Source organism: Nilaparvata lugens, unplaced genomic scaffold (assembly GCF_014356525.2).
Source record: "Nilaparvata lugens isolate BPH unplaced genomic scaffold, ASM1435652v1 scaffold5273, whole genome shotgun sequence".
In the NCBI taxonomy this organism is placed as follows: domain Eukaryota; kingdom Metazoa; phylum Arthropoda; class Insecta; order Hemiptera; family Delphacidae; genus Nilaparvata; species Nilaparvata lugens.
In genome coordinates this window covers 1-21885 of record NW_024091144.1, presented here as the reverse complement: position 1 = coordinate 21885, position 21885 = coordinate 1, and the positions used below count along the sequence as shown (strand labels likewise).

General features: G+C 33.4%; 1 protein-coding gene across 1 annotated transcript; it reads right to left on the bottom strand.

Annotated features, from left to right (window-relative positions):
* Nucleotides 1–881: 881 nt before the first annotated feature.
* Nucleotides 882–21855, bottom strand: LOC111063445 (Down syndrome cell adhesion molecule-like protein Dscam2; the record flags this gene model as incomplete). The annotated part of the gene is given in 10 exon segments (XM_039444684.1): nucleotides 882–1089; nucleotides 3977–4127; nucleotides 4573–4746; nucleotides 5563–5682; nucleotides 14397–14726; nucleotides 15607–15768; nucleotides 16828–16912; nucleotides 16914–16939; nucleotides 20166–20317; nucleotides 21707–21855. Coding segments are annotated over 10 exon segments (1518 nt in total), but the record flags the coding sequence as incomplete, so codon positions are not given.
* Between the last annotated feature and the right edge of the window lie 30 nt (nucleotides 21856–21885).

The window sequence follows — 21885 nt, the reverse complement described above, 5'->3', positions numbered from 1 at the left end:
TTAATAATATTATCTATAAAAGTAGCAGGGCCCAGGACCCAAAAAACCTGGTGGTGGCAGCTCTACTGGAGAGCACTGTCATGCTCGCCACGCACGCCACATATTTTACTATAAGTTTACATGAGTACCGTATAAATTATGGTGGATTTAAGTGAAATTTAAATATTTTTGGCGATTGTGGAGGAAGATTTTGTTTGGATTTGTATTTTGAAATTGATTAATCTGATAAATTCAAATTGCAGTAGATACATTTTTTTGACTCAAAATAGTGAGTGAATTAAGTTATCATTTTTACATAACCTCTAGACTGTGTATTCCAAAAATTGAGGTTTGAAGCAGTTTTGGGCGAATGCCTGTTGTTTTTACCTGCATTGTATTTGTATATGAATAAATAAATAATAATATTTTATCTATCGTTCAAATCTGAAATGATGACTTGTAGATTACTAAAATTAATTATATGTGATAAATATAAAATATTTACTCACTGGCTGGAGAATGCTCTCAAATCGCCTGAGATTAGTTGTCAACAGTGAATATTGTTGTTGAATAGTGTTTATTGTAGTCATATTATATATTTTACGAGATTGATATTTTTAGAATCTATGTGCAAAATTTGGAAATCTGAATCATTTCCGTTTTTCCGGTATGCAATCCACAAGTTGACATGTTTTGATGCGAACAAACGAACACACGAACACATGAACAAATACAACCCTACTCTCTCTTATTATATAGATGGCAGGGAATTTCACGTTCTCTAAGGTCGAACTTGATGATACAAAAGCAATTTGTTATAATAATGTACTTTGAACAAGTAGGTAGTTGGTGAACAGTGTTTATTGTAGTCATATTATAAATTTTATGGCAGGGAATTTTACGTTCTCAATGGTTAAACTTAACGATACAATAAACATTAGTTAAAAGTAATGTAGCCTACCTTGAACAAGTAGCTGCACTAATTGTTGATCCCTGCCGTACAAGTTACTGGCCTGGCAGAAGTAGGCTCCACTGTCTCCAGATTCCACGCTGACTATCTCCAGTTCTCCTACCACTCCTTCAGGTGTCACCTCTTGCTTCACTGAAACTCTGATTCATCACAAAAAATTACTGACACAGTGTTCGGTGAGATGCAGTGTTATTCAATCAAAATTAAAACATGTATAAGACGTATACAATTCATTTAATAAATGATTTATAATTGAATAAGAATAAAAATGAAACTTGAATTTTAAAAAACACTTTTGAAGTGAAAATGCACTTACTTTTGTAGTGACGATCGTTTCGACCTGTTGTTGGTCATCATCAGACTGTGGGAATTTACTCATATGACAAGTCTATGTGTGGTAAGGGATGAAGGTAATGGAATTGGTTGTGGTGGGGGTTGGGTTGGTGGATACTTAGTAAGGCGGTAATTTTGAACTGTGGACTATTTTGTCAAAGAGTGTGTGGGAAGAGAAATTTATTTGATCATTTAGGAGACTGTTGGGAAACTGTTTTGTGTGGTTGTAAATTTCGTATTGTTCCAATACATTGAGTTTTCTGCTTTTTTGTGAGATATGGAGGATTTCAAGATTGGTGGCGATGTCGGTGTATGTGTGGTCTGTTGATATAATATGGTCAGCAAAGTTTGAGTGGCTATGTGGTTTAAAGCAGAAAACTCAATGTATTGGAACAATACGAAATTTACAACCACATAAAACAGTTTCCCAAATGATCAAGTGAATTTCTCTTCCCACACACTCTTTGACAAAATAATCCACAGTTCAAAATTACCGCCTCACTAAGTATCCACCAACCCAACCCCCACCACAACCTATTCCACCACCTTCATCCCTTACCACACATAGCATTGTCATCTGAGTAAATTCCCACAGTCTGATGATGACCAACAACAGGTCGAAACGATCGTCACTACAAAAGTAAGTGCATTTTCACTTCAAAAGTGTTTTTTAAAATTCAAGTTTAATTTTAACAGTGAAAAAGTATGGATATACAACAGAGAAAAATAGAAATCTCAGTGTACTCTTTTTAAAAATTGTTCACTCACAACATGTTTCAGCTATGATGGCCGAACAAGTCATGATACTGTACTTGATAATGTCATCATATAGCCGAAACATGTTGTGAGTAAACATTTTTTAAAAAAGGGTCCCAAGATTTTTAGCCCTGACGGAAAAAGGAACAGTAGATAATTTCTAATACATGGTGTTTGAAAAAGAACTCCCTAGTTCTGATGCGTCATAGAATCTGTAGAAAGTGATATGCACTATTCTAGTTTGTGGTGTTTGATTCAGCAACTGTCCAAGTTTTTCCCTCCTGCAGTTGGCAGACCTGCTTGAACTTAAGACGGCGCCAGGGAACAGTTCCTTCAGTTGACACTCGCTTTCCGGGAGAACTCATCCAATTGCTTGGAAGCCCGGACTAAACCCCTCTGGACATTTTCTTTTGGGAAACATAAAAATGTTGTGTACAGTGGAAAAATCCGAGATACAAACCATTTACGGGAAAGAATCGTCACGGCGGTCGGGACAGTTAAACCTGATTATGTTGTTGAATACATGGCGAAAACTTGAATATGGTCTCGACGTGAGCAGGGCAACAAAAGAATCCCATGTTGAAGTGTACCGTACTGATGTTGAACAAAACTTGAAGGTTCTCTATTTCATTGTATGCACTTGTTGATGAAGTTTTCCATTGATTTACACATTAAATTTATACCTAAAACAAGGGAGTTATTTTTCAAACATTTTGTATACCGTATATATACAATGTAGAATTTATTTGAAAAAAAAAAAACAGAAACATGTTCAGAAATGACACCATTATAAATAGTTGTTGGAACATGCTTGTGTTTCTTTCAAAATAAGTCCCTAATATTTGAAATCTCAGTTAGAAAGATTATATTTTGACATCTTTATTGGAAAATCACTCACGGTATTAGATTAGGTCAATATCATGGTTTGTATTAAAATATATAATGACGTTCTTCTTCAATATGAATGACCTGTAGACTTGAATTTGAGTTATCCATGAGATGAAACAGAGATAAACCATCACATAATAAATATTAAATAAATTGCACATGAGCAATACCAGCACGAAACGGACGTCGCCACATCAAAGAATGTGAGTGTCTTTTTACTTTAAAGTTATATAAAAATACAATACGGTAGTTGTAATATTAGTGAAAACAAGATGGATAACCAACAAGGACATAATAAATTTTTACAACAACATGTTTTATTATTCATAGTCTTTCCATTTTCAGCTTCTATCATGATTATATTTATGTTCCTCTTTCTCTTAGAAATTAAGGATTTCTAGCACTTTTTTCTTCGAGTCAAATGATTTGCACATTGGAGTTTCACCTGTTGTTCCAATGGAAAATATGAATGGATTAACAAATAAAATCAGCCTATTGATAATCTATTGTGATAGATTATTATTTAGTATGGACAATTATTGTCTTTTGTATTCTATATGCACTACTATGCATAATTTTATGTATTAATAATGAAATTTATGCCATGAAATGTCATAAAGACATTAAATAAATTAAGGCAATATGAATTTGAAATCTTGATGGAACCCATGGTTTGCAAATCCTATTGATAGTCTATTGTGATGAATTATTATTTATTGTGGACAATTGTATTTTGTATTTTATGAACTATGCATAATTTTATGTATTAATAAATACATTCATTAATGCCATGAATTTGATGGAACTCATGGTTTACGAATCACAAAAATGAATGTAGTTATTTAGTTCATTTGTCTGTAATTATAAACTTATTTCTGTAATTTTCAATTCAGTTAAACTCGCAGCCTTGGAATAATTTCTTATGAATATATCACACTTCATATATTATACCGTATTTCAATATTTCTACTTGTGAATATTATAACACACTTTATATACAGTACTTGTGCATTTTGTGTATATTCCTTAAATTTTTTGCTAGTTTCTCACCTGTAATTAGTAGCAGGTGTAAGCTGTATCTTGCCACCTCGCATCCAATGAATGTTGATGGGTGTATCCCCCTCCACCTTGCAATTCAGTGTGGCCGTATCTCCCTTCTTCACTGTCACGATACGAGAAGGCGCTGAGAAGTAGGGAGAAGCTGCAGAGAAGAAAAATATTGAATTTATTGTCCAAAAATAGATACGGTAGTGAACACATGAATGTACTCAAAACATGCGACTTCCATGTAGATTTTCTGCTCAAGTTTTTTTCAATTCAATATTATTCGAAGTATTCTTTTCTTGGACATAGGCCAATATGTTATAGACCAACATATTACACCTCGACATAGGCCAATCAACACAATTCAGCACAATAAAAATGAGGTTCAAGTTATACAAGACAACAATAGACAGCCACTGCACATTTATATTCAAGCAATAGCCTTATACCCAATTCCATTTCATTGATAAAAACTCAAGCTATTTATAACGAGAGCCATTTATAAGAATACGGTATCATTCTGTATGAAATGCCAACACACGAATATTCATTATTTAGACACATATCATTATCAATTATACTTTATTTTCTATTACACTTACATTTGACCTTGAGTTGTATAACTTTTCCTATGCCACTGCCTATACCATTGTTGGCCTGACAGAGATAGAACCCTTCCCTGTCTTCCTTTACATGCTGCAACAGGAGAGACCCATTGCCCAGTAGTTTAGTATGCTGACGATCTCTCATGTCTTGGTATTCTCCTGATTTGCTACCTGAAAATATAATTATTACGGATAATATGAGTTTGAGATGGATATATTTTGATATTTGAATTCTAGTGATTGGTTTGTTGTAATATTGGTGTTTCAAGCTTTACAGATTCAGAAATTTTTAAAATTGAAATTCAAGTATACCGGTATAGGCCTACAAGAATTGTATGAATATGAGTTTGAGATAAATAGGCCTACCGTACTGGATATTTTGATATTTGAATTCTAGTGATTGACTCATTTTAAAATTGGAGTTTCAAGCTTTATAGATTTGGAAACTTCTAAAATTGAAATTCAAGTACAATAATATTGTAATGAATGAATGTAAAGAACGTATTTGTGTTTTATTATAAATACAAGCTCATGGCTACGTCATGTCCAGCTCTAGCTCAAAACAGTTCAGAATAAACATATTTCAAAGAAGGGTTGCTGGTGGTAGATTTATTATTTTGTCAATGTGTTCAAAGCATTACACAGAATTGACAATAAATAATTCTATTCACGACTAGCAGGCAAACCGTGCTCCAATTGAAAACTTGACTTACTGAAATTTTGAAGAAATTAAAATAGACCTATAACCATCATTGGTAAATATAAGAATCAACATGCAAAATTGTAAGTTGATCAGTTGAGTGTACTTCAGACGTGATGATGCGTTATTCGTGAATTTCCTATCCTGTACATGCAAATGTATAGGAAAATTCTTTCCTTTATTATATTATATATATTTCATCTTTATGCCTAAATAGTTCAATGCTCCCTATCATGGATTAATTTAACTAGCAGTTAAATGTGGATTTGATTGGTGAGATACTATACCAGTGGCTTTCTTCCATGTGATAGTTGGTTCGGGAACTCCTTGTGCTTGACAGTTGATGACAACATGGCGGTTCCTCTCTACACTCGCATCAACTGGTTCAATTGACCATCTTGGAGGAACTGTAAAAATAGAGAAAGTTCCCATGAAAAACTCCATTAGAAAAATGATATTATAAAGTATTTATGGAGAATAACGAGATTGGGGTTGAAATTGACAAAATTTGTTCAAAATCCATAGGGTTGGTTATAACTTTTGTGAAACTATTAGGTTGGAATTGTCAAAATTTGTTTAAAAACCATAGGCCTATGACTTTTGTAACATTTTATTGTCATTATGTAGGTCTATGTCTCACTATTTTTGTTATACAATTTTGATTTTGTTTGTTTCAGACATTTGAACTTCATCCTTATCATGTTGGAGCAAAGACTAAGTACAGACTCAACACTTTTTTATTGGGAAATAATAATGATTCATTCAAAATAATGAGAGAATAATAACTTGAAGCTCTGATAGAATTAATATTTGCTGAGTTGACAACACTTGCAAAATGATGCCATGGAAATCTTTAAGACGATTTTTAAAATAAACTTTGTTAAATAACTGTGACGTGAAGTATTTATCCATTCATGTCTCCAGAGTATGATATAATAAACTCACTAAAATAACTGTGACGTTTAAGCTTAGTATTCATTCATGTTCCACACTGCAGGAGAAGCGAAATTGTTACTCAAAAATTTCCCAATAATTGCAATAATCTCCTTCCATCTACTGTCACTATGTGTATTATAAATAGTGGAGAGAAACTTTGTATCAGCATAATTTCATCTGGACATACGAGTATTATACTAAATTATAAATAATATATCATATACTCGTATTTATGGTAGGCCTATCAATAATAATATACCGTTAAATAATATTACAAACTCTTCAAATAATTTAAATTGGAATTATAAAAATATTAAATATTTCATTTCCTATAACTTTAAGGTGATTCAACACATCATTAAAGTAAGCAAGGGTTCGTTTAAGCAGAGTATAACACATTAAAACGGAGTTTGAAGCATTTTCACATTAAATCTTGGTTTAAGCATTTTCTGTCATATTTAATAAGCAGCATAAACGTTGAGGGATTATTTGTGCAAGTGCATAGTGCTATAAGAAGCTGGAGAAGCACATATATTTCAGAAGTTCATTTTTGTCTGACAGATTAGAAATAAGCAAGAAATCGGACATTTATAGAGAAAGCAGAAGAGAATTGTCTCTCAAGCCGCGTTTAAACCAAAGTTAATAACAAAATGTTAATAACTTAATCCTTATAGATTCTATTAGATTGAACATAACTTATCATACACATGATGAACATATGTGTTTGTCAAGTTCCGTTCAATCTAATAGAATCTATAAGGATTAAGTTATTAACATTTTGTTGATAACTTTGGTGTAAACCCAGCTTTAGATTGAAAGCATTATTTATCTATATGGAATAAATACCTAATCTATCAAAAAAGCCTTTTGCTAGTTCTCCTCATGTAGATTATATTTGAAATACCACCATTGATATCATATTATAGTCTATTCTGTAGATAAATAGGGTTTTCACTTCACTTTTAGGCAAATTTATGAGCGAACTATAAGGCTGGTCACACACCGTTCAGTCAAGATGAGACTAGTCACGTTTAGTCACAATACTCCACATAGTTGCTTATGGAGTCATGTCTTATTGCAATGACTAATCAGTGTGTGTTGCGTCATAAGTATCAATGTGAAGTATTGTGACTAAACGTGTCTTGTCGTGTCTTGACTAATCTGTGTGTGACCAGCCTTAGGGTGGGCAAACACCAGTTTGTTGATGCTATAGTCACGATTAGTCACAATACTTCAGATAGTTGCTTATGAAGCAACACACACCGATTAGTCAATGCAATTAGACATGTCTTCATAAGCAACAATGTGAAGTATTGTGACTAAATGTGACTAGTCGTGTCTTGACTTATCTGTGTGTGACCAGCCTTAGGGTGGGCACACACCAGTTGATGCTAGTCAGGATTAGTCACAATACTTTAAATATTTGCTTATGAAGCAACACACACCGATTAGTCATTGCAATTAGACATGTCTTCATAAGCAACTATGTGAAGTATTGTGACTAAACGTGTCTTGTCTTGTCTTGACTAATCAGTTTGTGACCAGCCTTACAGTTTAGAATAAATTTGTGATTTCCACATAATTCATAATACATTATACATTTAGATTCATATGTAATAGGCCTGATTATATTACTCTCAACAATAAACATATGAAGATTATCAGATTTTTCAAGGACAGTTACAAAGATAAAAATTAAATTTTTATTATAAATTCAACAGATTATAATGATGAAGGAAATACATATCAAAAGTTTTCTTCATGTTTCATTCAATGAATAAAGCTTCAAGATGCAAAGCTTATCAACTCTTGTATGGATACACAAATATGATATGAATTATTGTTGAAAACAGAAAAAGTTAATTAATTTCATATCAGATTTGTGCCGTCTAATACAAGAGAAAGGTTTGAGATGAAACAAATAAAAATCGGCTACAACTGGGGTGAGGGACAAAAAGCATGAAGATTCAGCTCCTAGATAGTTTTTGAAAAAATAATTATTATCAAACGAGAATCCAAATTAAATGCTGTAAATTTTTGAAACTATTTGAAGCATTTCAATACCTTCAACACCTTGCTATAAACCATACACATATCCATAATTCATTAATCTGTGGTATGATGATATTCAGCATCTAAACATTTAGTTCTAAGATCAACAGATTTTTGAAAATAATTTCCACTATAAACATGAAGAAGCCTCAAAATAATATTTCCCTCTCAGATTCAGCAGCAGAAGCATTATACTATTCCTAGAAAAGCTCCTATTATAAGGAAAAATTATCATAAGATTCTATGTGATAATAAAAATGTCAATTTGTCAACTTTGATAAAAACAATGACACTATTCTAATAATTGAATATATTAATTAAGCAAGATCTTTGCAGACCAGATATCTGTGACACGATCAATTTTTTTGAAATAATCTCAAAAATGAGGAAACTATTTCTTTCGATGGTCGAGTCAAAGCTGTTCCATTCTACAAAGATCTTGTACAGTTATTTGTTAGTATGAATTCAAACTACAATGGTGTTTCAAAAAGTATGTTTTTGCTTCTATTTCACAATTTTTGTTCTCAAAAAGGTCTTTTGAAAAGTGGGGAGCTTGAAGATATAGAACAGATCCACTTGAAAAGTTGACGAATAGGCTAGAAGTATGTCTTTGCTTCTATTCTACAATTTTTGTTTCTTAGAAAAGGTCATTTGAAAAGTGGAGAGCTTGAAGATATAGAACAGATTCACTTGAAAAGTTGATAAATAGGCTAGAAAAGTGTTTATACTAATTAGAATATATTTAGTAAAGATTTTTAGCAGCAAAGATGAAGAAGTTCAGGATAAAGAGAAGCAGAACACATAAAATATGGATTGAGATACACTTATTTGGGTAGACATAATTTTTAAAGCACATCCATCAAAGCAGTAAGCTTCATCCTTCAATGAATAGGCAGTGATTTGGAAGAAGAACACTGATAAAGCTTGGTTAACATTTAACATTGCAAGTGATAACACATAATAAGAAGCATATAAGTGATCATTCAATATAAATTATTATTATTAGTGATTTTATAGCAGTCATCCAGTGCATTGTTTATGATATTTATGTGATTTTTCATGGATTTCTCATTGAACAGTTGAATAACTGAAATATCCCAACATTTTTTTCCAGAATACCGTATTTCATAATTTATTAGTGATGGTAAGCTATAGCAGTCCAGTGTATTGTTTCCAATATTAATTTATTCATGAAAAGTCTTAAGTTTATTTCTTTGAGTTAAGCAGGGTTTACACCAAAGTTATAAAAAAATGTTAATAACTTAATCCTCATAGATTATTTTAGATTGAATGGAACTTGACAAACACATATGTTCATCATGTGCATGATAATTTATTTTCAATCTAATAGAATCTTTAAGGATTGAATTATTAACATTTTGTTTATAACTTTGGTGTAAGCCCAGCTTAACTAGGATTTTTTTATTGAACAATTCACTAACTGGAATATTATCTTAACAAATCTTTCAAGAATATCTCATGGGAATATCTCTCATAGGCCTACAGTCTAATAATTTGTTTTATGTTCTTATTTGTGGACTATTATAGGCCTAATAATGGATTCCAGATTTTCAATTTTCCAACAAACAATGGAGTTAATCGTATATAATATGAATACAAAAACAATGTCGTAGCCTCTTAATATAATCATGAGCTTCTAAAAGAATTTATATTTAACCGATGATAGATACACTATGGTTACTATTCTTAGCTTAATTTCTTTGTTTTTTCATGAACTCTACAATAAATTTAATCTCGATAGAGTGGAATGAATGATTGATTTTTCAGGGTAGACAATTGTTGATAATTAGAAATTTGAAAATACTTAAATTTATCATTGAGAAAGAATCTGTTTCAGTAGATTTATCAATCATACAGATATTCATAAGTAATTTCAGCAAACTGTTTTAGTATTTATTTCAGAAAAGTGTATGCTGAGCCACTTCATTTTATTGTTCATATAGAGTGAATCATAACACAGTTTGTGAGGTTTTGAAAATTAAAGATTAGTTTATTCTTTTTAATTCGAATTCTATTGAACAATTTACTGAATTTTGAAGTGGAAAACTTTTGAAAATCAATGAATAATTTATTCATTTTGAATTTGAATTCTAGTGAACAATTTACTGAATTTTGAATTAGAAAACTTCAAACATATCTTTAAAATACCATTGTATTTGTGACAATGCTACACATATACTAACTATATATCAAAACATGCAGAAAAAATACCACACACCATTCCATACAAAAAATCTACGTCTACAAGATGAGACAAATGAGGAAAAAGAAGGAAGATATAAGAAATTATGAGAGAAATAAAGATGGTGCAAACTTATGTTAGTTACCTGGTGATTAACAAACCTGGGGTTCAAACTTTCAATCCACTTTCGCAGGTGATTTATTCGCATTCCTCAGTGCCAAAGCGTAACGAGAGAGAGAGACAGATAGATAGCGCACACTGAGTGAGTGAGTGAGTGAGAAAGCGTTCTTGTAGTTTTTGTGTGGTTGGTGAGGGGATTTGGGAAAATCATGGAGGGTAGAATAGATGGAGATGCCCATGGAGGTTTTGTTTTTTGTGAGTTTATTATAAGTTTGAATAAAAGTTGAGATGTAGAGTAATTTATCAATACAATGATTATATAATCAATAATTCACCATGGCTTAATAATTAATATTATAGCCTTATTATTCAGTTTAATAATCATAGTGTGATTCAATCAATGATTAACACAGGTTTTGTCTTTGTTGAAGTCAATGTTATCATGATAAATAATTCTTTGAATGTTGATGAATGTTGAATCAAATTCATCAGTGGAAATATAAAAAAAAAAAACACAATTTTTTATATTCAGAGCTTTGATTTTCTATATATTTATTCATTGATATAGAATAAATCAGTGAGTGATAATGGTTATACAAGAAATATAACTATCGCAATCAACAATCATAATATTTATAATCTGTATCAATATTTGCTCTCACGATATCCAACTGTAGAATTTCTTTACTTGCTATTAATGTTGAATGAAGTAAAATATTCTATGCAATTCTTTGAGGCACCTAGCAGAATATTGTTTGGGGTAGTTGACAGCATTCAATTCAAATCTTTGTTCCATATTAGGCTATCATAAAACATATATTATTATAGTATTTGGATAGATTCATCTCTCATGTATTTCCATTTTTTAAATTCATTTTTCTTGTTATTTCAGTAGGGGTTTCAGACAAACTATATTTCTTGAAGCATTTTTATGGAATACAAAACATGTACTATCTTTGTGGAGGACATTTTCCAGTAGAATTTGGAAACAATGTACTTCTAGAAATTTTTATATGGATTACACACAACACAGATTACCGTATTCTTGTGAATGAGATTTTCCCAATAGAATTGGAGTCAATCTGTTTTTAGAAGCCTTTGTATGATCATATAACCCAGACTATTATTTGTGGAGAGCATTTTTCCAATAGAATCTTTTAGACAAACTATATATTTCTGAAAACCTTCCTGTATGAATTATGCAACATAATAGGTATTACTTGTGAAGGGAATTTTCCAGAAGAATTTTTAGACAAAGAATATTTCAAAAAACTTATGTATTGATATAATTGAACAACACGAATCATTCTTGTGGAGGACATTTTCAAGTGAAATTTGGAGGAGCCTCTGTATGAATTACACAACAAAGATTACTTATTTTTTGTAAAGGGCATTTTTCATCAAGCCCACATCTTTAGACAAACTATAGCCTACATTATTTATGGAAGCATTTGTATGAATCACACTACACAAATTATGTTATGTGATGAAGGGTATTCTTCCAGTAACATTTTCAGACAGACCATATATTTCTAGAAAAACTTTGTACATTGTATGAATTGAACAAACATCTATTATTATTCTGAGAACCTTTGTATGTATGACTTGAGACAGATTATTTGTCCAGGGAATTCTTCCAGTATCTACCTACCTAACATTCCCAGACAATCTATATTTTTAAAAACCCTTAGTAGCCTACATTGTATGGATTTAAAAACACCGTTTATTATTCTGAAAACCTTTGTGCTGTATGACTTGACACAGTAGATTATTTGTAAAAGACATTTTTCCAGTAACATCTTCACACAAACCATATATTTCTAAAAAAATATTTGTAGCCTTCATTGTATGAATTGAACAAACATCTATTTTATTATTCTTAAAACCTTTGAATATAATAATGACTTGAGTCAGATTATTTGTCCAGGGAATATTATACCAGTATCTATACCTACCTAACATTCCCAGATAATCTATATTTTCAAAACCCTTAGCAAGTTGTATGGATTTAACAACACTGTTTATTATTCTGAAAACTTTTGTATCGATATGACTTGACACAGGCTATTTGTGAAGGGCATATTTCCAGTAGAATTTTTAGACAAACTATATTTCTTAAGAATCGTCTTTACATTGTAAGGATTAAACAACACCGATTATCATTTGTAAAGGGCATCTCCACCTTTCTCCCCTCCCCGGAACCAGGACAGGACAGGGTTGTGTTACCTTTGACCTGCAGTTTAGAGCTGTATCGCGCCTGCTTGGCTGGATTGGTGGCGACACACGTGTAGACGCCGCTATGCTGAGAGCCCAGACTCGCCACAGACAGCAAACTGGAGTATTGGTCGAGTGACGTCAAGTTAACTCCCTCGCCGGCCACCAGGGGCGCGTCGTCCTTCAGCCAGTGAATGGCCAATGGCGGATCGCCGCGACTCACGCCGCACACGACTCGTGTGCGCGACGCTTCGGTGAGGCCGTCCGACGGAAACGAAAATGGCTCTATTATCGGGGGAACTGCGGACCAGAAACTACAGTTAACGCCGGCCGAAACGAAAACGGGGACCGGAATCTACGGTTAGGGTTGAACCCGGGGGGTGGTGGACCTGGGGAGGCTGGGGAGTGGTTGTGGAGAGGTCATGGGGGATTCTGAATCTCTTTCAAGTGGAAATAATGTTTAACTCTCTTAAAAAACGTTTAAACATTTTCACAATCCTTGACGAGACAACAAAGTTTGAAGCTTATCAATTTCACTATTAACCAAATTATGACATTATTTTGAGGGCCATTATTATTAGCCTATTGACATGTTTTCCATCACCAATCATTGTGTGAGTAGGCCTATGTCTGGCCATCTTTGATGAATAAATTAACTACAATGTGGACACTTTTATGATTTCCATCAACTTCATTTTCATTATATTAAGTCACTATTTCAACTGTTGGATTGATTGCATCAAGATACAGTGTATTGATAAAAATACAATTGGTTGAAACAATAACTGTATCTTACATTATTTCTCAGGCTCATTTATTCAATGTGGATTGCAAAAAATCCAGTTTCCAGTGTCCCGGTTAGAATAATGAATGTGTGTTAGTGGAAAACACAAAGAATTCGGTTATTATAGACTTCTTACTTTCCAGCAAAACAAGTTCTGGAAAGAATCTTTACTTTTTGGGTTAGAGCAGGAGTTCTAAAAGACCTTTGTTCATTCTCTGCAGAGTTGAAAAGTCTGTTGAAGAGTCCTCTCGTTCCTTGAAATCTACAACTATTCTGTTTTAAGCAATGATACATTGTTGTAGAAATTATCAATTTTTTGAAAATAAATTAATAACTGGATATGACGTCTCGAAAACACCTTCATACTAGAAACAAGTTAGACCTTTTCCATGACCATGAGAGCCAGGATTGATTGATTGATTGCATTCATAAGGGCGGAGTTAGGACGCTAGGATAAGAACGTTTCAATGAGATTAGATGGAAGAATGTCGTATTTTGGTTTTCTATTGTGATGAATCAATAGATCGAATTCATTATAATAAAAAACAGGAAATTGGGAGTAGAGCAGTCTTGAGTTAGGCCTGTTGCTCTAGCTCAGTCATTGATAAATTGATAAATATTGAGAATTCCAACAGATTCAGAAACCCCCATACCTCTCCACAACCAGACCCCAACCGCGCACACAAGTCCCAACAAAGGTCACTTACAAAACTAGATCTCAAGAGTTGAAAAGAGGAAGAAAACCAACAGACAAAGAAGTGAAAGAGAGATAGTAAAATGTTGGCAAACGGAGGATGTGATTGGTGCTTTACCGTTGACCACAAGTCGCTGAGTGTGCATTACTTGAGCGGCCGGGTTGGCGGCGACACAAGTGTAGTTGCCGTTATGCTCCGGCGAGAGGCTCTCCACCAATAGGATGCTGTTGAAACGGTCCACGTGGGTCACCGAGACCCCTCCTGAGGTGTCCTGGAGACCGGCGGAGTTCTGGAGACCGCCAGAGGTCTGCAGGTCCATCGGTCGGCCATCTTTGAGCCAGGTGATGGTCAGCGGAAGGTCACCCTTGGTCACCGAACACGTCAGGCTGGCACGGTCGCCCACGTTGTGGGTGCGGTCGGGGATAATTGGGCTTAGCTTGGGGGGCACTGCAATGATATAACACAAAGCACATACATGTAAGGGGTGAGTGACGCTGTCAACGTGTGACGGTGTCAAAGTGTGACAGCGTCAAAGTGGGTTGCCGACAATGTGGGATGGTGTCAATGTGGGTGGACGACAAAGACTGATGCGGCACTGGGCTGCTCTCTGAGCTGTTTATGCTGAAATACTGGGAAGATCAATATGACAGAGACAATAAATTTTCTCATAGAAAAGTGCTATCAGTTTGGGTACACTCAACTTAAACTCAAAAACCGCGAAAAGCGTTGTATCCAGAATTTGGAATCTAGATGAAGATATCACATCTATTAAAAATATCAATGTCAAGCTCCTAGTTGAAAATCAGGAGTTGTTTGGTATCCAAACTAGCAAGTCTTCCTGAAAAACTTGATATCTTCCTCTTGTCTCTTCATAATTTATATAAATAATAGTTTTTCCTGTTAATACAATATCTCATATCCTGTTAGTAATTGATCCTAACAGGATCAATTACTAAAAATCAAGATCAATTACTAAATCAGGATCCTAACATTGATCCTAATAAATAGATCGATTCTGTATTACAAGTACTTTAATCAGAGCTCATGACATCAGAAGAATAAGTTACAGTTTGAATTGATCAAAATATATGTATCATCAGGAATCTGGGTGTCAAGGGATGGAGACGTGAGGCTGTCGATAGAGACGAATGGAGAGGCATTTTGAAGGAGGTCAAGGCTCTAAATGAGCTGTAGCGCCAGGGAGTAAGTAAGTAAGTACATGTAACATATTGCTAATGAACAATTAACAGTTCTGTTTTCAAATAATAAAATTTTCAATTACATTATGTGATTCAAAATTGCTTAAAATAATGAAAGAGACGCATACCAATGACAGTGACCTCTCCCGTTCTCCTAGCAGTCTGTCCTTGTTTATTTCTGGCCCAGCAAGTGTACAGTCCGGCATCGGATGCTTTTTGAACGGGCGAAATTTTCAAAATTCCCCCAGGAAGCACCCTTTGTCTCAGGTCTTCTGGTAGCTCTCTTCCACCTATAAAATTTTGAGGAATGATATTATAGGGAACATATGAAAATGTAAGATCAATAATATTCTGATAGACCTCTCTAATCAATAGAAACTCTGAAGCAAGCATCGTTCGTCAATGATTCTTCTCCATCAATAGAAAATGTCAAGCATTTGACATTGTGAACATTATGTAGGCTGAAACTTGAAATCTTTTGATAGTTTTTATAATCACATGAATATTAGGTTGCTGGTAAAATAAATTTCAGTATATTTGTGAAACACCGCCGCCTTAGAGTGACCTTTTTTCAAAATATTATATTACTGTGAAGCGATATATCAGATAATTTTCATACACTATATAAATGGATAATTAACATTTGAGACTCCCGATCACTTATTGTATTTTCTTGTTTAGAATTATCCTCAATTCTGAATTAGATAATATCTTTTGATTCTTACTCACTATAGAGTATCAAGTATATTTTCATTCAATTTAATTTAGTTTTATGAATTGAAGTTTTTGAATTTCCTTTTTTTCCAATTTCTATTAACCCTATACCCTATTAATCATCCTTAGACCATCTAATACTCCTTTTTAAATTCTTAAACTCCCAGTTTTATAAGAAAATTCCCTTTGTTTATTGTTAAAGTTAGCATATCATTCTATTTATGTATTTTATTATTTGTAAGCACCTGCTGTAAAATCTTTTAGGTTTAGAGGGATCAATTTTGTAATGCATTTGACTGAATAAAGTTATTGATTGAGTTTTCTCCATCAATAGAAATGACAAATAATTGAACATTTTCAAAATGAGATAATCTGCTGTAAAAAAATAGAAGCAGGACATTTTTCAAAACCTAAGTACACTACAGTCTCTATTCCAACCTTGATAATTGTTTCAAAGTTTCACAATTAATTGATCATAATAATTCAGTATAAACTCCTGGAATTTCTTAAGACTACCGAATCATACTACTAGACTATAACTGGAATGACTGCTACAACTCCAATTTAAATTCATGCTAATATTTATCTCAGTCTGTTATTCTATCTCGTATCCTTATTCTAATAATCGTAGTTACCTCTCTCCCAGCGTATTTCTTCAATAGGGTACCCGGCAACTGGACATTTTAGCTCGAAATCCTCTCCAGCTACAGCTGTCACTTTTTGGAATCACTCTGATGTACGGGAGACCTGCAGAATACACACTTTTCTAATGTATTCGCATAGCTACTCATTCTGTACAGGACACCAGTAATACAAAAGTCAATAGTAGCTCTCCCAATTATATTATCAATACATAAATTAATTACACTAATGACATTACACTGGGATGTTGTCAGAAATATCACAAATTTATTGCAAAATTTCATACATATTTCACACTGGAGATGACACCATTGGTGTTGAAGTAGTTAGGTCCACGTTATAATGGCAGTGAAGAAAGATAGGCGAACAACCTTGCCGAACCTCTGTATTGTCAATGCCTTCTATAGACGGTAGCTGATATAGGTTTATTGATGTAATATTAAAAAATAATCAATTATATTTTAATTAAGCAGGAAATTATATCTTTCAATAATTTCTTAATGGATTTTCATGATTGAGATGGAATATCTTGTTGATTAATTATTAATTCTACATTGTTAAAAGACGATCTGACAACAGAGCAAAGTGAGAAAGAGATAGCGCTATCCGCTTTGTTGACAGATAGACAAGGATAGCAATAATATTGTCATTATAACGTGGTCTTCACTATAGGTTGGGGCACTCTACTAGAGATCACTCTAGAGATAAAGATGGCATTGTGATGCTGATTTGTCATCTAAAGGTTTCTGTGTTCATGCGTCTGATTTTAAAATGCCTGAGAAATTTCTAGCTGGAAAATATTGCTCCAAATAATTCGAAAAATGATTTTGGAATTCAAAAATACTATACTATGTATCCTTTCCTTAACTGCGCCTGATAAAAAGTATTTTTATTTCAAAATCAGTTTGGAAAGTAAGAACCCATTTAGTACTGTGGTGCTCTTCCTGGGGGAGTTACTATCGCCTCCAAGGATTGGACGACACACGTATAATGAATCTTGCACTGAGTCACCAGTATTGAGGTTAGAAATTTTGAAAATGTGTGCGTGGACGCTGAGTGAATACCAGACTGATTGAGTCACTACAAGATTCGATACAATCATCTGAATCGCGGGAGGCATAAACACTCACTCACCCTTGATTCTTCTTATGACAGATTGTATAATGATAAAAATTTTTAAAAGTAGTGTAGCGGTTGCTAAACACTGAATACGGATATCTTAAAGCTATTACCTGTGATAGAACAGCATAGAAAATCATACAGGTCGAGCAAAAATCCCGATGTAGATAATTTACGGGACTGCGTCTCTAATAAGTTCCGAAGGATTAAAATAGGGTACTAGCTCCAGATATCGTTCGGAAATGGACCAGATATGGTTCTTAATAATATAGAACGTGTCAGACACAATGATTGACAGGCTTAAGAAATAATCGAACTCGGAAGACGAATTGACAAAATGGAAATATAATATAATAAAATATAGGATTTGACAGTGCAGATTCAGAGCTTGGGTTACAGATTGGAAATAGTTTAATATTAACAAAATAATTAGAAAATTTCTTGTGCTCGCATGATACCATGCATGATTCAACAGAGTTTTATAATTGATAAATTAAACAGTTTTTTGGAAAAATAGTGAAAACAAATTATAAAAGATTTTAAAAATTACTCGGGTCGTGGTTCTGGCAGCGGAGGATAGTTAATCAACTACAAGTTCTTATAAATTCTATATCAGATAAACTCTAAGATCTTAATAATTATAAGCGCTTGTCGGCGTGGCCATTACTTTAACAAAGAAAAATTTTATGTTTTCTGCACTGTTATTTCTTTCAAAGCGAAGATTGGGGCCCCAAAATATAAAACTCACGTGAATCCTCTTGGCGGTCGTGGTTCCTTTAGATCAAAATTTTTTGATCGGTGGCCAGTCCAGGCTTCGGTTTCAGCATGTGTGGAATTTTAATTAAATATCTCCTTTACCAAAATAATTAGGGAATAATTAAATTTGAATTTCTAGAATTATCGGTTGATGAAATAAATTTACAAATAATAGATAAATTAGCCTAAAATATTGGCTCACAGATAAAATATATAAAAATCTAACAAAATTTCACTAATGGGTCTTTGGTAACTTTCAACAAGGTCTTAACGGTGAGGATTTTAAAAGGGAAGTGAAGTATCTTCTTCTAAGCCTTGGGCTAGAACCTTTTCTCTGAGAATCTCTGTGTAATCAATTTGCATGAAAATTTGCCATTGGTAGAATGATTATGACGTAGGCATGACGTCAGTGGCAAGCAATAAAATATAATTCCTTTAATTACAATAATAACTTAATTTGTATAATTTTTTAAACTGCTTAATTCTCTAGATACAGTTCCTCTATACAGTGTACATGCACTAGATTATGATAAGGCAGGTTTGTTGTCTGATAACAGATTAACATAATTATGATGTTTTCAAACAATCATCCCTTTTGGTGCTATTTCTATGACATATGATTGGCTTAAACTTGCCAAACCATGCATTAACCATGTGACTCAGTTGAATCAATAATATTTATAATTTAATATTTCTATACAATTCTTATTATATTTGAAACTGTTATAATTAATTTTTGTTGCTCTTATCAGTAATACAATATTCATGCTATGACCTAGTTCGTTACAATAACATTTGACATTATAATGCAATTTCGTGAATAATAAATAAATTTTAACAATAATACATACATTTTATTTTTTTATTTGAAATTCTTTGTCCTTTATCAATAGTTCTTAATTTTAGAAATAATATTATAGCTTGCATAAAACCTGGCATGATATTTTATAATATATTGAGTCAGTCAGCTGTGTCTGAGCTGCTACAAAAACATCTGATCAATAGTAGGCCTAAACAATAGTGTAACCTACAAAAGTTCAATGAGCAATTAATAAATGACTTGTACTCAATTTGCAAAATAATTATAATCTTATTAAATAATTCTTTGGAAAAATGTGTAGTACAGAACGGTACTCTTATCTTGTACTCAGCTGTTGATAAGGAAGCCTTATCGCTCGGGTGCTAACTATTCGTTTGGCAGATCTTTCATTCTATAAGGGTAATTACAATTTTCCTAGCTAATTCTCTCTTTTCATGAGATTTACTCAAAAAATTCATCACAGTACCTATTTTATTTATTTACTTACAACATATTTACAAAGGCAACTTTATAGAAGTCGGCTATTTTAAGCCTAGGTGATATTAAAAACGATCATTCATGGTGATTTTAAGAGATCTATGATTATTATTCTATGAATCATGTTGAGAATGAGATTATATTTAGTATTTTCCATACCATAAACGTTGAGCCTTGCAGAATGTACAGCCTTCCCAGCTCTGTTCTCAGCCGAACAGGAATACTCTCCACCATCATCCACGCTAACCGACGAGATATTCACGTGACTGATGACGTCACCGTGTATCGTCACGTACTGTCCTATCACGAATCTGTCAACATCAAACCAAAATTCATGAATAATCAACTTTCAATATGTCCAAGCAAAACTAAGGTTGGTAAACTAGTTACTGAGAAGTGGCCCAAAAGGATACTGAATCCACCAGGATCCACCTGGAAAAAGGAGGAGAGGTAGACCGCTTGGAACTAGTATGATGAATAGAAATCTTGTCCAGGGAGACTGGAATAATCGCTATAAATGGCAGATGGGATGCGAGAAACGGCTGGAGCTGTAAAATAAACTCGCTTGTATATATAAAAAACTAAGGTACAGATCTCAACGTCTTAAACCTGAGAGCTTGAGGCAAATTTTCATCATCACTGGAAATACCTTTTGATGATTTAGTGAGGTCCACATTATAATGGCAGTATTTGATTAACATTGGTGTTGCCATCCTTGTCTATCATTCCACAAAGAAGTTAGTGTTTTTCTTTCTAGCACCGCAACGTTGCCAGACGTTTTCAACAATATAATATAAATATGGTTTGTTAACAAAATATCTAATCTCAATCTTGAAAATTTCAAATTAGATCTTTTTAAATGTGCTCCTATTGGAATATAATTTTTTTGAACTAAGAATGAACATTCAATATAACAATGTAATGTAATCTGATGTCATCAGATACACCTATATCAGCTATCATTATGACCGAGCGAAGTGAGGTCTAAGATTCAAGTCGACGGTTTTGCATTTCTCTTTATGTTTATATTTTTGTCTATATGTTTCGAATTTACAGCGAAACCGAGCAATAGATTTTTATGAAATTTGACAGGTATGTTCCTTTTTGAATTCCATGTCGACGTGAACATACGGTTTTTTGAAATTTTACATTTTAAGGATAATACTAAAGGATAAAGGGAGTCTCCTTTGAACGCCAATATTACCGTAAAAATCAGACTTGAGAATTATTCATCATAAATCAGCTGTCTAGTGGACTATAATACTACCCGTTCAAAAACATCGAACATCTTGAAATGTATCTTTCCATCAACGTTGTAGACAGTTGCAGCCAGACCTGATAACAGCGCTCACACTCACATTCCGGGACGACACGTCACGGTACGATAGGACAGAAAGCTCTTTGTCTATTTAGGATTCTCTCTAGACATTTAAAATTGATAAATTAACAATTAATTTTTGAGAAAACACAACAACAGGTCAATGTAACTTACTGAGCGCGAGGTCTACGGTTCACAGAACTACTAGTTATATAGAAGGTAGTGAATCGGCAACGCTGATTTGCTATGTACTTTACCACTGTCATTATAACGTGGACCTCTCTATATCTGCTTTGTCGAATGATAGACAAGGATAGAACATCAATGTTGATCAAATACTGCTATTATAGCGTGGAACTCACTGAAGTTGAGAGTGACTCACCGACTGTTTTTGGGCAGAGGAAACCCATCCAAAGCCCAGGAAATGGAAGGCGTAGGATTTCCACTGGCGCTGCATTTCAGGGAAACTGCAGGACCTGGTTGCAATGTCTGCTCTATGAAGCTGTACGACAACACTGGTGAAGCATCTGAAACATGCAATCATCAGAATTGAATGAGTTT